Below are 16,708 nucleotides of genomic sequence, written 5' to 3'. Positions count from 1 at the left end.
ATTGATCCTGAGGGCCCTAGGATCTATGGCAGCTGCAATCCCTCTGCTGCCATTGGCCCGGTTGAACATGAGGGTTCTGCAGTGGACCCCCCAGGTACAATGGTCCCTGTCTCGCAACCCCCTGTCTCACCCCATTTCCTTAAGCAAGGTTTGCAGAAGATCGCTCCTGTGGTGGCTCCAGTCTCCCAACATCCACACGGGGCGTCCCTTCTCACTACCTCCGCCAGTCGACACAGTGACCACGGACGCTTCTCGCCTGGGGTGGGGGCATTTTTCAGGCAGGACAGTCCAAGGCACTTGGAACGACGTAGAGACCTCTTTGCATATCAACGTCCTAGAGATGAGGGCGATGCTTTTGATGTTGCAGGCACTACACAACTCTCTTCCGGTAGGGACGATTGCAGTACAGACAGACAACATTTCGGTCGTCTGGTACATCAACAAACGGGGGGAACCAGGTCTTAGCCCCTTTGCTGCGAGGCCATGAGAGTGTGGGAATGGGCTATTTCCACCAACCGCTTTATCATAGCAACGCACATTCCGGGATGGTCCAACATTCTAGCGGACAGGCTCAGTCGTACTATCCTGACTCCTTACGAATGGTCTCTCAACCATCAAGTTGCAGAGCAAGTATTTGCCCGATGGGGGCAACCTTGTTGCAATCTTTTTGCCTCTCCTTCAAACACCAAATGCAATGATTACTTCGCTCTGATCCCCCCTCCGGGAGAGTCCCCGAGAGACTCTCTAGTTCATGCTTGGCCTCCCGGTCTGCTTTATGCTTACCCTCCTCTTCCCCTGATGTTGAAATTATTACAGAAAGCCAGGCAGTTGGGGAGCAAGATGATCCTCATTGCCCCATTCTGGCCTCGTCAGACGTGGTTCCCTTACCTATGGTCTCACCTGGTGTATCCACCATGGATTCTGGATCCCATTCCGGATCTCATTTCTCACCCTCTCGGTCTTCCGACTCCGAACCTGGTCAACCTCAAGCTGACGGCTTGGTTGCTCCAGTTCCACTCCTCATAAGGACTCCGAGATCTCATCACCGGTCAAAGCCATTCTTGTAGCAGCTCACAAGCCTTCCACCAGGAAGGTTTATCGGAGTAAGTGGAAACGCTTCACCATTTGGGCAGAACACCGTCGTTTAGACCCTTTTACAGCCCCGATATCGTCGGTTCTAGATTTTCTAACCTCTCTCTTTCACCAGGGGGCTAGTTTTTCCACAGTCAAGGTACAACTGGCAGCAATCTCATACTATCACGTGGGGCAAGAGTCTGGCCCTCTTATCACTTCCAAACTGTGTAAGACCTTCCTCAAGGGTACCTTCCTCCTTAGGCCTCCAGTTAAAGAGGTGGTACCGCCATGGGATTTATCCTTCGTCTTGCAGGCCTTGACTGGTCCCCCATTCAAACCAGCGGCCACAGTTGATCTCAAATTTCTCTCTTGGAAGACAGCCTTTTTGGTGGCCATAACTTCAGCCAAAAGAGTGCCAGAATTGCAAGCTCTTTGTGTCAAACCACCATATCTGGTCTTTCACCCGGATAGGGTTTACCTGAGGATCAATCTGTCCTTTCTACCTAAGGTATCTTCAGAAGCGAACATCAATCGATCTATCAATCTTCCAGTATTTTTCCCCAACTTTCATAACAAAGGAGAGTACAAGCTACATTCCTTAGACGTACACAGACAACTACGTTTTTATATCCATAGAACTGCTGATGATAGGCAATCCGATCAGTTGTTTATCTCCTTTGCCAAAAGTAATTTCGGAAAGTTAGTTTCTAAAGTTTCTCTCTCTCGGTGGATCTCGAGTTGTATTCTTTTACCATATCAGAGCTCAGGAAGGCCTGCACCTCAAGGAGTCCATGCTCATTCTACTAGGGCCGTTGCCACATCTGTGGCCTTTCAAGCTAGGGTTCCACTGGATGACATTTGTTCCGCAGCCACTTGGGCTTCATCTCACACCTTTATCAGCCACTATAAAATAGATGTTGTCTCCCGAGGTAGGGCATCCTTTCGCTCTGCGGTACTCCGGAATATCCTTCCATGAAGGCCACCCAAGATTTAGGTAGCTGGGGACTCTGTCCCAAAGGTTGCTGACAAATGAAGTTCCTACTTCAGATTAAAAAGTTATGTACTCACCATAACATTCCATCTGAGTAGGTATCTTCATTTGTCTGTAACCATCCCCCCCTCCTTCCCCCTGACCAATATGATCGTTCTTGTGTTATTAGCATATGTTCCCATTGGGACACTTTATCTGCTGTGCTATGGGGCAAACTTGATCTCTGGTCAGTTACGGTAGGCAGGGGATTATGGGTAAGGGGAGGAGCTAGGAGCTCGGATCTATGCTATGATAAGAAGTTGCCGGCTCGGATCCGAGATCGGATCCGTATCCCAAAGGTTGCAGACAAATGAAGATACCTACTCAGATGGAATGTTATGGTGAGTACATAACTTCTTATTATTCTTGCCACAACAAAACTATTACAGGCAGGGTCAAGAATCATTCTACTATGGCCTTGGCTTAATCTATGGCTTTTTTGGAAAGGAATGGAGTCTGGAAGTATTCTAGAAGTAGCAATGTGGTCCTCTGTGCATACTTTTGCAGAGCACTATAAACTAGATTCCTTCTCCAGATTTAGGGCAGACTGTACTAGGACCTTTCTCCATGGGTTCCTGGACCCTTCCCCTTATACCACCCAGTTCTATGCTATGGTAATCAACCACTATAACTTAGGCTACTGCAGAAGTGATCAGTACAAAGAACATAGTACTGTTATGTAAGTAAACTTACCAAAACAGCTCCCACTGTCTCCTTTGTTTTTTGGTCTGTTTTTCATGCCAAGGTGTGGACATATATATTTTTTTCTTTTCCTAGCAGTGTTCTCTTAAAGTCTAGCCTCCCTCTTTCAGTTGACATGAAAGTTCTGAAGGACTTGGTACCCATACCTGCATTTTCAGTCAGCTCAGGTGATACTAACAGTTTGGAAAGCAAAGGTAGTCCAGAAAGCTTGAGTAAGTCTGGTACCCCATATGTGACCCAGGGGGTGACAGGACTAATGAGAGACATAGTATAAAGGATTAGTCCAAATGAAATCACTTTAGCTAGAAGATCTAGGAGACTTGTTCTCTTCAGTTAAATAGGTATAGATGGATGAGAGTTCTTGCTCTAATCACTCACTCATCCACCTACTTAACTGAATAAACTTCTTGAATCTTCAACAAGACATCTTTATTCCTCCCACAAGGAGGATATCAGAGAGAAAGTCTTCTAGATATGCTAGCTAAATGATTTTATCCAGTCTATCCTTTATACTGTGTTTCTGACTAACAGTTTGGGTGCATAGAAGGTGCCCAGAAGCTTTGGGCTGGCCTGCTGTTATATCCTACTCAGTATATAACTCATATAGCTTAGTGATCATTCAAACCTCTACTGTTATTGTAAATTTACTTATACAGCTGTACTTTCTGGTGGATTGTCGGGTTTCCTTCATGCAAATAAATAAGAGTCTACTCAGATATTGCTTTCTGTTACAGTGATCTTTCGTGAAGAAGAGAGTACAGTTGTGAATAAGTATATTCAGCATGGCGGTAGATCTTTGAGAAGAGGTTGTTATAAGAGGAAAGTGTCTCTCCCTCTTCCCCCATAGAACAGTTTATATAACTTAATATTACATTTTGTTAAACTAGTACAGTGCAGTTTGTCAGCATATGCTGAAGTATTTTTCTAAGGCCAGTAAATTATTACTTTGGTGGTTCCTAGAAAGTCATAAAGAGCTCAAAGAATCGAACAATTCTTTTGGTGATCCCTCCTATATATGATGGTTTTCTTCACTAATCAATGATCCATAGAACATTAGTTTGAGACCATTGCTGCCATAAGGGATAGTGGACTGATGGTTAAAAAGCTGTCAGGATGAAGTAGGGAGGTGGAAAGAAAATACAGATATCATGATATATTGTTACCGTGACCTTTCTTGGAGGACCTTCTGTTATGGTAAGTATACTTACCCACAGCAGTACTTTATTTGCTCAGTCATATATTAACCTGATTCACCTTTCCTCATGTTATATTTTGTTGTTCTTGATATTTATTTGAGCATTATTTTTTGCTTAATGTAACAAGCCTAGATGGCTTAATAATAAGCCTGACATGCCCAAAGATCAGCATTAATCTTTGTAGGAAACAAAAACAGCATTGGAAAAAGCAGCCAGACCAACATAATTCATAAAGTACATGAAAACCCATATGTAATAATTTATTGTTGCACTGACCACTCCTTGAAGGCCTAATTTTATGTTAAGTATCCTATATATCTGTACATGTGAAGTTGTTCTATCTCGCCCATCATTCTTACTGATGGGTTCAGAGCTGATCCCTCGGCTCCGAGTCGGCCTACTACAAAGCTCAATGTCTTCAAATAGCTCGAGGCCAAGTCCCTATCCCATGATGCACCTAGAGTTACCTCAGATCTAGTTTGATGCTGCAACAGATCAGAGGTTCTCACTAGCTTGGGCCAGTAAAATCTTACTTTTTTCAAATTCTTTGATTATTAGATTGATAACTGTTAGTAGTAGTAGTTTTACATAGTTTTATAAGCTCTTATAGCTTCTTAGTGTATTTCCCTTTCCCTTGGTGTGTTTAATTAGAAATTTCTAGTTGGCCTCTTTTTCTCTAGGCCCTTGTTTAAAGAATGATTAATTAGTGACCTTTTTGTCATAAGCTTAGAATATTTAGATAAGCTTTATTGTATTTAGAGTGTGCTTAGTTAGTGACCTTTTGTCACAGTTAAAATATTAGATATGGATAGTTTAGTATGTTAATTAGCAGCTATCTTTATTGTTATAGTTAGTCTGCTTAGAATCAATATTGTGTCCTTTTAGACAAGAGTTTTCTGTCGTAGTTTAATATTTTATCTGTGTTTAAGATTGTGTGTGTGCGCGTGCGTATGTGTGTGTTTGTGTGTGTGTGTGTGTGTGTGTGACTTGAGCCCAATTTTTTTTAAAGGGCTTTTTTGACTGTTACTGTTCAAATTTTCAGAGATTTCACTTTGGCAGTAATTTTGCTTGATACTGTGTTTGGTAAAATATGGCTGATCAAGACAAACATCCTAAGTCAGTTTTTAAAAAATGCCCCAAATGTGGCCAACAAATGTCTGTCACTGACAGTCATGTCAATTGTGTGTATTGTTTAGGAGCTTTAGATTTACAGGATAGCTGCTCCATTTGCCATTCTTTCTCTTCCAGGGTTCTCCAGGAGAGAAAGAGGAAGTTGATAAATACAGGTTTGCTGAAACCCTCTTTCCAAGAAGCTTTGAGTGACTAAGATGGATTCAGTAAGTCCTCAAAGTCTTCTAAGACTAATGAGACAAAAAATCCCAAAAATCTTTGACATTGACTCCACAGACATTGGAGCCGACTGCCTTGTCATTTCGGAGCCGGTCCCCAGTCCTGGAACCAGTATCCGAAATACCCAAGTCTCCTCTATTACAGTCAATACCACCCTTGGTCCATTCTTCTTGGTCACCTATTAGCCTTTCTGATCTGGATGTGGATCGTGTGGTGCAGAAGCTGTTACAGGCACTGGCCTTTGCAAAAATTTTATTGGCTCTGACCCAAGTGGCTTCGGAGCCGAAGATCCTTATGCCAGCTACAACTCTTCCTCCTCTGAGCCATACTGGTCCTTCGGAGCTGGAGGAGTCAGACTTGTTGATTGTGGAGCCTTCGGAGCCGACGCCTGCTCCAGTGTCTTCGGCTCTGTTTAGTCTGACATCCTCGGTTCCGATCGAGGACTCTAGGAGCCGACACTCTCTAGTCGGGTCCGGGGAGGATAGTCGGACCAACTTGTCATTTTTGACTCTGCCTCTCGAGGTTTCAGGATGGATGAGCTTGGCTCCTATCTTGGGCTCAGAGCCCACTGTCCCAGTGCCGGGGGTATCGATGGTTTCCTTGGATCCGTCGGTTCCTTCGCATCGGAGCAGGGGTGCCTTCGAAGCCATGAGGAGAGATGTTAAGTTGTCATTCTCACCTTCATTCTTGCTGGATGGGTTCTGAGCCGATCCTCGGCTCTGACTCTGCCTATACTATAGCTCGAGAGCTATTTTTACCGGCTCGAGGCAGCCTTATATCCCACAATACCATGCGCTAACTCCCCAGATCTCGTTTGCCGCTTCGCTGCGAGGTTGCCTTTTTTTACCGGCTCAGGTCAGTAAAGGAATTTTCAACAATGTTTTCTATTTTTTGAGGTAGTTTACTAGGTTATTTTCCCTACTTTTGTTCCCTATCCATATTATACTTAATAGTGTTTGTTTTCGTAAGCCCTACCCACCCCTGTAGTTAACTTTTATAATCAGGCCTACAGGCTTTAGTTTTTCTGTTTACTCACCCCTGTGTGTGTGTGTTGTTGTTTTTAGTCAGCCCCCTCATCTCCCCCTTGTGTGTAAGTGAGTGAGTGTGTGTGCTGATTGAGTGACTGTCTTTAGGGCAATGTCCAAAGGCGTTAAGGTCTCGGGATTCAAGAAGTGTGACTCGTGCTGTCAGAAAATGTCTCTGACAGACGGTCACACTTCTTGTGTCTATTGCTTGGGGCCTTTACACCTGCAGGACTCTTGTTCCGTTTGTCATGGATTTAGTTCAAGAGTCCTGCAGGAAAGGCATAACAAGCTCATTCTAAGGGGCTTGTTAAAGCCTGATGACTCCCCGTCCAAGTCTGGCTCGGGGAAGTCATCAAAAACCGACAAACCCTCGGCTACAGCTTCTGAGCCGAGGGCTGGTGTTGTCGAGACGGCTCTGACCTCTGTTCCGGCTGGCTCAGAGGCGAGCAAAGTGGGTTCCGGTTCGAAACCATCATCGGAGCCGACCCCAGCATGCATGCGCTCTAGGTCCCCTTCTTTAGAGTCCATCAGATCGGCTCCGAGGTCCCCCCTCCTATCGGAGCGGAGTCATAGGACTCATTCATCGAGGTCTTCCAGGCTCTCCGATCACGACATCGAGAGGGTGGTCAGTAGACTCATAAAATCTCAGGCGCTGACCCAAATGCTTCAGAGCCCATCTCACCAGACTGTGGCTCCTTCGACACAGTTATCCATTCCTCCTCCGACTCATCTCTCGAGTTCGGAGCTGGAGTTCGTCGGAACCATGACCTTGCCCACGTCGGAGCCGATACCCCCTCCTTCGGCTCCGGTGTCGTCGGCTCCGACCTCTTTATTGGTTCCGTCCATGGAGAGGTCCTGGCGCCAGGACTCCATTGTCGGCTCTGAGGGGGCGAGTGGCATTGGACCCTTGTCCTACCCTGCTCTCCCTCTCGGAGCTTCGGCTCTGATTAGTTCGGCCCCAACATCATTCTCGGAGCCTTCTCTGTCGGTTCCGGCCTCTTCGGAGCCGGAGCTACCTTTGGTGTCTGATGGGGGAGCCTTCGAGGTGATGAGGAGTGTGCTGGACCCTGTGTCCACTCCAAGGTTAAGTTCTGCAGCTCCTCCCTCTGTAGTGCCTGTTACGGTCTCTGGCCACCCTCCTATACCCGACAGCAGAGATCCAAGGCGTAAGGTACCCACTTTGGGTGTCTCCTCCTCTTCCGAGGGTTCCCCTGAAGTTTCAGGAGAACCCCCTAGGAAAAGAAAGTGCAAGAGGAAGCACATAGACTCCCCCGAGTCTGTCACATCGGACACCAACTTGGATGAGTCGGAGGGTTCCCCCAGATTCCCCTCTGAGGATGTCTCCTTTTCAGACATCCTGGAGATCCTAAGACAGAGGGGAAATTGGTCCACTCTCAAACCTTCCGAGGACGAGTCGGTTTACCGTGACGCCTTTGGATCTCGCCCTTCCACCTCCTGGGTGTCTCCTCCTTTCGACCCACTAATGGAGGTAGTGGCTAGAAAGGCGTGGGCAGCTCCTGATTCAATGGAACCTACCCCTAGGTGGCCTTCTAAATTTATTTCTGCACCAGATGACAAATCCTTTCTCACCAAAGGTGTTTCAGTTGATGCTATGGTGGTAGCAGCAGCCGCTAAGAAGGAATTAGCAGATCCTTCTGTACCTGTTCATCCTTCTAACAAAGAGTCCAGGACCATGGACAGGTATGGCAAGCGGACCTTTGCTTCAGCGACATTTTCTATGCGATCGCTGAACTATTTATGTCATTTCACCCGCCTTCAGAGAGACTTGCTCACAGAGCTGGGTGAAACGGTACAGGATCCTTCTGCTGCGGGGTTTAAGGACAAAATAAACTCTCAGCTGGCTACCCTGAACTCCATTGTTAACTCCTCCACGCGGCTAATCTCTTATGCAGCCGATGGAGCGAGTAGGGCCGCTGGCACAGGCGTTGCGTTGAGACGTCATGCTTGAATGCGACTCTGTAACTTTGCCGACCCCTTCAAGGCGTCTTTCACCAACACCCCCTTTGACGGTTCGAAATTGTTCGGGCCTCAGGTAAAGAATACCCTCACCAGATGCAAGCAAGATGGTAAGACTCTCTCTGCTGTGGGAGTCCGTTTTTCCACGCCTTCTAGACCTTATCCTAAGGGACAGAGGGGTGGAAAGATGTGGTTCCGCAAACCACAGGGAGTCGCGCCTGCCGCACGTGGTGAATTTCCCCCTAGAGGCAGAGGGGGGAATAATAACAGATGCCGCCCCAGGGGCAGAGGGGGTCCACAGAACCAGGGTTCCAGGGAATCTTTCCCTGACCAACGCTTTCAGCATCCCTGAGAAGCTGCCCGACTGTCCAACTTCGGAGGCAGTCGGGGGAAGATTATCTCTGTACCCGGAAGCCTGGCAATCCATCTCCCAAGACACATGGGTACAGAAGATCATATCCGAGGGTTACAAAATTCCTTTCACTTTCCCTCCGGTACAACCGCCAAAACCCCTACCAGACATACCACCCACACAAAGGGGTCAGGCTCAGCTAGAAATAAAAAAGCTGTTAAACAAAAGAGTCATCCAGGCAGTCCCAGCGGATCAGCTAGGATCCGGAATCTACTCCAGATTCTTTTTGGTACCAAAAAAGACAGGAGATTGGAGACCCATTTTGGACCTCAGCAGGTTAAACAACTATGTATTAAAGACAAAATTTCGGATGGTAACACTGCAGTCCATTCTACCCTTTTTGGGCAGAGACAACTGGATATGCTCGTTAGACCTCCAGGACGCGTACTACTACATAAAAATACACAGGCGCTCCAGGAGGTTTCTCCGCTTCCGGCTGGGAGTCAGTCATTTTCAATTCAGGGCCCTGCCCTTTGGTCTTACCACAGCCCCCCGGGTGTTCACCAAATGTTTGGCAGTGGTCACGGCTCACCTGAGACAGAAAGGATTCCAGGTGTTTCCATACTTAGACGACTGGCTCATTTCCGCTACCACCAAACAGGATCTCATAATGGCCAGGGATTATACTATTCATCTTTGCAACAGCCTGGATATTTCTATAAATTTTGCAACGTCTTCCTTGTCGCCTTGTCAATGTATAAACTTTATAGGCGACGTATTAAACACCACAGAAATGTCTGCAACATTACCACCTCAGAGAGTGACAGACATAAGGCGGAATGTTCAGCTTCTGTTTCAGCCCAGCAGAGTCCAAGTCAAGCTAGTATTGAAAGTGTTGGGCCTCATGGCGGCGGCGATTCTTCTACTTCCATTAGCCCGCTTCCACATTTCCACGCAAATATTATGTCCCACAAACTCTGTAAAGCCTTTCTCAAGGGCATCTTGTTGCTCAGACCTCCAGTCAAAGATCCACCCCCACAATGGGATTTGAATTTAGTTCTAACCTCACTAATTCTACCCCCTTTTGAACCGGAAGCTTCTTGCTCCCTCAAGCTTCTTTCTTGGAAAACGCTGTTTTTAGTAGCTATAACATCTGCCAGAAGGGTATCGGAACTTCAAGCCTTGTCTGTCCGTCCTCCCTATTTGGTTTTTCATAAAGATAGGGTAACTCTCAGAACAAACCCTTCCTTCCTACCAAAAGTGTTATCGGAAGCAAATCTAAACCACTCCATTGATTTGCCCGTCTTTTTCCCAGACTATACCAACAGGGCTGAACAAAAATTACATTCATTAGATGTTCATCGCCAATTACGGTATTACCTAGACAGGACAAAACAATTCAGAAAGTCAGTCCAGCTCTTCCTCTCTTATGCTGCAGGCAAGAAAGGGCTTCCAGTATCGAAAGTTACTCTTTCCAGATGGCTGACATCTATTATTACCTTGATCTATGAGTTGGGACACAGGCAACTACCCTCTAGGCCTAAAGCTCATTCAACCAGTGCACTATAAACTTCAACAGCTTTTCAAGCAAGGTTACCACTAGATGCCATTTGTGCAGCAGCTACATGGGCATCCAAACATACCTTTATTGCCCATTACATGCTTGATCTAGCCTCCAGAAATAGAGCTGATTTTGGTTCCACTTTACTCAGGAGTCTGTTTCATTGAGCCACCCAGGACTAAGATGTTAGGGACGCTGTCCCATCCAGCAAGAATGAAGGCGAGAATGACAACTTAACATTAAGAAGTTATGTCTTACCATAACATTCCGTATTAGTTGTCTTCTTCTCGCCTTCTTTCTTGCGTCCCTCCCTCCTGCCCCCTAGCCTGGATAGACTCGAGGTTCTGAGTCCTTCCATTTCTGGAGATACAATATGTTGCGTCTTTCATGGTATCCTTAGTGTTACTAGCAGGTAACCTGTACTCGTAAAAGAGGATTATAATATTATTATTATAATATTACTTTTTATATTATGTCTTAGCTTCCAAACGAGATCTGGGGAGTTAGCGCATGGTATTGTGGGATATAGGGCTGCCTCGCACCGGTAAAAATAGCTCTCGAGCTATAGTATAGGCCGAGTCAGAGCCAAGGATCGGCTCCAAACTCATCCAGCAAGAAAGAAGGCGAGAAGAAGACAACTAACATGGAACGTTATGGTAAGACATAACTTCTTATTATGTCTCCTAAGACTTCCTCGACCTCAGGTCCGGCTTTTTCCTCCCCTAAAGCACTTGTGTCTGTTTCTGCTTCACAGATCCTGGCCAAGCATAGAGACCCAGAGCCTCAGGAAGCCCCCATTAGGTAGCCCATGCTCTTCCGAGACCTCACCAGAAGCTCCCACTGATGAGGTTCCCAGGAAGAGAGTTTGTAAGAGGAAACATCTAGACTCCCCACAGGAGTGCCTGACATCTGATACTGACTTGGATGAATCAGAAGGGTCCCCACGGTCCCCCTCTGAGGATATCTCATTTGCTGAGGTACTAGAAATCCATAGGCAGCGGGGTGACTGGCACTCCAGAAACCATACTGAAGAGGAGTCGGTTCTCCTGAAGGCTTTTGGGTCTCAGCCCTCCACCTCTTGTGTGTCTCTGCCCTTTGATGAGCTGATGCAGCTGGTCTCACGGAGGGCATGGGAGTCTCTGGATACCATGAAGCCTGTCCCTAGGAGGCCTAATAAGTTTATCTCTGCTCCCCAAGACAAATCTTTTTTGACTAAAGGTGTGCCAGTTGATGCCATGGTGGTGGCGGCAGCCACCGAAAAGGAAATGTCAGAAACTTCCTCTTCTGTCCATTCTCCTAACAGAGACTCTAGGATCATGGATAGATATGGGAAGCGCATGTTTAGTTCAGCGACTTTTGCACTCCGTTCGCTTAACTACTTAACCCATTTCACGAGACTAGAAAGAGATCTCCTTAAAGAGCTGTGAGATGCTTTTCAGGGTACATTAGCTGCAGGAGCTACAGACAAAGTTGCTTCCCAGCTTGCTGACCTCAACTCCATTGTTAACTCATCCACGCGCCTCATTTCATATGCAGCTGATGGAACGAGCAGGGCAGCGGGTACAGGAGTTGCTCTTAGGAGGCACTCCTGGATGCACTTGTATTCCTTTGCAGAGCCCTTCAAGTCATCTTTTGTGAATACCCCTTTTGATGGCTCATCCCTTTTCGGGCCCAAAGTTAAGGAAACTTTGACCAGGTATAAGCAGGAGGGAAAGACTCTGTCTGCTGTCGGAGTTCATTTTTCCACCCCTACCAGACCCTAACCCGAGGGTCAAAGGGGAGGGAAAATGTGGTTCCGAAAAGCCCAAAGAGCCTTTCAGGACACACGTGGTGAACCCCCCTCCAGGGGCAGAGGAGGGGGTAATAATGGAAGACATCGCCCTCGTAGCAGAGGGGGTCCGCAAAACCAGGGTGACAGAGATCACTTCTCTGGGAAGCCCAAAGAGCACCCATGAAAGCAGGCCCGACTGTCCTGCTCTGGAGGCAGTTGGGGGTCACTTATCTTTGTACCCAGATGCCTGGCTCAAAATAAACGTCAACTGGGTACAAAGTATAATTTCCAGAGGATACTTCATTCCATTCGCCACAGCCCCTCCACCGTCAAGAAAAATCCAGGACTTTCCACCCAGTTACAGGGAACAAGCAACAGTAGAGGTCCAAACTTTGCTAAGAAAAAGAGTCATCCAACCAGTCCCAGCAGCTCAGACAGGATCCGGGACTTACTCAAGATTCTTTTTAGTTCCAAAACAGACAGGGGACTGGAGACCTATATTGGACCTCAGCAGATTAAACACATCTGTCAAGAAAGAGAAGTTTTGGATGGTCAAGCGTCAATTGATACTTCCCTTTTTAGGGAAAGACAATTGGATGTGCTCGATAGATCTCCAGGATGTATACTACCACATAAAAATGGCCAGACCATCCAGGGATTATCTGCGCTTCCGGCTGGGAGCCAGTCTTTACCAGTTTCAAGCTCTGCCCCCTTTGGTCTCATTACAGCCCCCAGAGTGTTCACCAAATGTATGGCAGTGGTCACGGCTCACCTGCGATGTTTAGGATTCCAGGTGTTTCCATACCTAGACAATTTGCTCCTCACCACCACCACCAGGCATCAACTCATTCAAGTCAGGGACTCCACTGTGTCACTCTGCAGCCAGCTGGGCATTAGAATAAACTCAGAAGAATCAGCCTTGTCACCATTGCAACATAGCATTTTTATCAGAGCAGAACTGGACACCACCACCACGCTAAGATTTCCAGTAGAAAGAGTCATATTATTCTGTCAGCAGGTCCGCATTCTGGTATCCGAAAACAAAGCTCCAACATCAGAAGTTTTAAAGTTGTTAGGCTTGATGGCAGCTGCAATTCTGGTCATACCACTGGGTCGTATGCACATGCGGATACTGCAATGGCTGCTGTTCACTCAATGGTCTTACCAAGAGCTTCCCATGTCTCACCTGATAATGATCACAAACTCTTGCAAAAAGGATCTTCAGTGGTGGTTGACCTCACTTCATGTCACGATAGGACGTCCCTTTGTTTTACCCAGACCAGCGGCTACAGTGACCATGGACGCTTCCCTGATAGGGTGGGGAGGACATTTTCAGGGAAGGACAGCCCAAGGTATATGGACCGATCAAGAGACACATCTGCATATCAATGTATTAGAGATGAGAGCAGTACTTCTGGCATTGCAGTACTTCCAGGACTCTCTTCCTCTGGGTACAATTGCGATTCAGACAGACATATCAGTGGTCTGGTACTTGAACAAACAAGGAGGAACCAGGTCATATCCCCTTTGTCGTGAGGCCCTAAGAGTATAGCAGTGGGCTATTTTCACCCAGCACTTTCTGTTAGCAATGCACATCCTGGGGAGATCCAGTGTGATAGCAGACAAGCTGAGCAGAGCAATTTTGTTGCCCCACGAGTGGTCCCTAAAGAATGAAACAGCGGACATGGTTTTCCGCAGGTGGGGCCAGCCTTGCTGCGACCTTTTTGCCAGTCACACGAACACAAAATGCAAAAGCTACTTTGCCCTGATTCCCCCTCCAGGAGAAGCCTCGAGGGATGCATTCATTCATGATTGTCCTTCGGGTCTCCTCTATGCCTTTCCACCAATCCCACTGATACCCAAGATTCTACAGAAATCAAAAACTCTGAGAAGGACCATCATTCTAATAGCCCCTCATTGGCCTCGTCAGATTTGTTTCTCCTTTCTTCAACTTCATCTTTTGGAGGACCCTTGGATTCTGGACCCAGTTCCGGACCTTCTGATGCACTCATCAGGGGAACTTCATCCCTCTCTGCATTCCCTGAAGCTGACAGCTTGGCTGCTCTAATTCCCATCATAGCCAGGTTCCATAACCTTTCTAATGAGATGAAGCAGATTCTCTTATCCTCTCATAAATCCTCATTGAGGAAGTTATACCTTAGCAAATGGAAAAAAAATTCTATATGGGCCTCTAAAAACAATATTGATCCTTACCAAGCACCTATGGCCTGTATACTAGATTTCCTGACCATGAGCTTCAGTAAAGGAGCTGCAGCAGCAACAGTCTATGTTCAACTTGCTGCCATTTCTAACTTTCATCTTGGATTCGAAGAATTGAATATTATGTCACACAAATTATCCAAAGCCTTCCTCTAAGGGACCTTTCATCTCAGACCACCTGTGAAATCTCCCTATTCCCTATGGAATCTAAATTTTATGCTTTCCCACATTATTCTTCCTCCATTTGAACCAGCTTCCTCATGTGACCTCAAATTTTTGTCACGGAAGACTAACTTCTTAGTAGCTATTACTTCTGCTCGCAGTGTGTCAGAGGTTCAAGCCTTGTCCATTAAACCTCCTTACTTGAATTTTCCATTCTGACAGAGTTTTACTTCGAACAAACCCCACTTTTTTGCCCAAGATTTGCACTGAAACTAATCTGAACCAAATTATTGATTTGCCAGTTTTCTTCCCCAATCACTCCAACAGTCTAGAATACATGCTGCACAAACTTGATGTTCACAGACAGCTCAGATTTTACTTGGATAGAACAAAATATTTTAGGAAATCGGAACAGCTTTTTGTTTCCTTTCAAGACTCAAGGAAAGGTATGCCAGTGGCTAAAACAACTCTGTCTAAATGGTTATCTGATTGTATCACCTTTGCTTATTCAGCTGCCAATATGCCCTTACAGCATAAAATTAAAGCTCATTCAACCAGAGCAGTCTCTACATCTTCTGCCTGACTTCCTATTGATAACATTTGTGCAACAGTCACTTGGTCAGTACCTCATACCTTTATCACTCATTACAAGGTTGACAGGGCCTCCTTTGGATCCACTGTCCTGAAAAATATACTCCCGTGAGCCACCCGAGATAGATGGTGCTTGGGACGCTACCCATCAGTAAGAATGTACTTACCATAACGTTCCATGTGAGTTATTAATCTCGCCTTCATTCTTACATCCCTCCCTCCTTCCACCTCCTGGGCTTTTAGAAGACCAAGATGCTGGATCCATCCTGGTTGCTCAACCCTTCTATACTTTCTTGTAGGGAGTGATAGAATGACATATGGTATTGTTATATGCAGCAAACAAGATCTGAGGTAACTCTAGATGCATCATGGGATAGGGACTTGGCCTCAAGCTATTTGAAGACCTTTAGCTTTGTAGTAGGCCGACTCGGAGCCGAGAGATCAGCTCCGAACCCATCAGTAGGAATGAAGGCGAGATGAACAACTCACATGGAACATTATGGTAAGTACATAACTTCTTTTTTTCCAGTTTAGAATTTATTCTCCAGTCAGTAGTGCTATTGTTATGTATACACAGTAGTTTTAAATAATCTAATAAGTATTTTCTTTTGTTTTAAAGGTGAATAATTTAAAGATGGATCTCAAAAATGTAAAATCACAATATGAAGACAGTATTAAAGACCTTCAAAACAATATTAATGATAAAATGCAAACAGAAGAAAAGCTTTTGGAAGAGGTAACTGTGACATATAGCCTTCAGTTTGTTATTACATTATAGCTGTCAATAGGAGAAATAAGATTAGATTATTTCTGTCTGTGAAATATAGTTATTAGCACAGAGCATTATGGGAACAAGAACATTAAAATACTGATTTTCAGTGAGGCTGTCTCACAGATCATGGGATTCTTACAAAATCTTCCATCATACAGACATTTCTATTATATATGTTTTGCTTTCTTTGACAGTCTTATTTCATTACTATCTTTAAAGGAATGGCAGACTAAATAGCATGGAAGGGTATTATAGTCCAAAACTTCCCTGTCTCTTAAAAATATATCTGATATTTTCAGTTTCATTCATTATTCAACAGTTGGGTTCAGTTCTAATCCTCAGCTCTCAGGCACTTCTTACAGATCACAGAACACTTGAAACTCTCTAGCTCCTCCCTTTACCCACAATGCTCTTGCCACCTAACATACTTCAGATCCCATTTGCCAGCATAACTTTTACATGTAGATTGTGAACTCTCGAGCTTTAGGTGTATTTGTCTTGTTGGTCGTTAAGTTTAACTTTTCAAATTTCCCTATATTATCTAAAGTACTACCTTCTCCTCCCTTTAGTCCTCTTTATATATGTTTTCTAGTATTTTTAGTATTCTTAATACCATCATTGATAGTCTTATCCCTTTCACCTTATGGTACTTTGTAGTACTCCTTAAATTACCATTGTTAGTAATTCTTTCTCTTCCCTTTTTTCAAAAAAAGAATATTTCCTTTTCCCTTTTCTGCTTTTATTTTCCAACATGTTTGATAAGCTGTCCAGCTTTAAGAAATGTGTGGCATGTGGGCATAAAATCCCTAATTCAGATGCCCACACCAAATGTGTATATGGTCTAAGATCTAAGGACCTAGACATCAAGTGCGATATTTGTAAGGGATTCAACTTCTGTGCTCTGATTGACAGAAAGAACAAGTTC

The 16,708-nt window shown here is 45.3% G+C and overlaps 1 protein-coding gene across 1 annotated transcript in view; it reads left to right on the top strand.

Annotated features, from left to right (window-relative positions):
- The window catches only part of LOC122805771 (synaptonemal complex protein 1-like), a 5,909,626-nt gene that overhangs the window by 4,441,225 nt on the left and 1,451,693 nt on the right, over window positions 1-16,708 (top strand). The window contains exon 20 of the mRNA XM_044076039.1: window positions 15,631-15,747. Coding sequence (XP_043931974.1) covers window positions 15,631-15,747 — 117 coding nt within the window. The remainder of the gene's footprint in view (window positions 1-15,630; window positions 15,748-16,708) is intronic.

The sequence above is a fragment of the Protopterus annectens genome, chromosome 7.part0 (assembly GCF_019279795.1).
Source record: "Protopterus annectens isolate FY-2018-M chromosome 7.part0, PAN1.0, whole genome shotgun sequence".
NCBI classification, from domain to species: Eukaryota; Metazoa; Chordata; order Ceratodontiformes; family Protopteridae; genus Protopterus; species Protopterus annectens.
The sequence above is the reverse complement of the archived record's forward strand: the minus strand, read 5'-3'. Positions and strand labels throughout refer to the sequence as shown.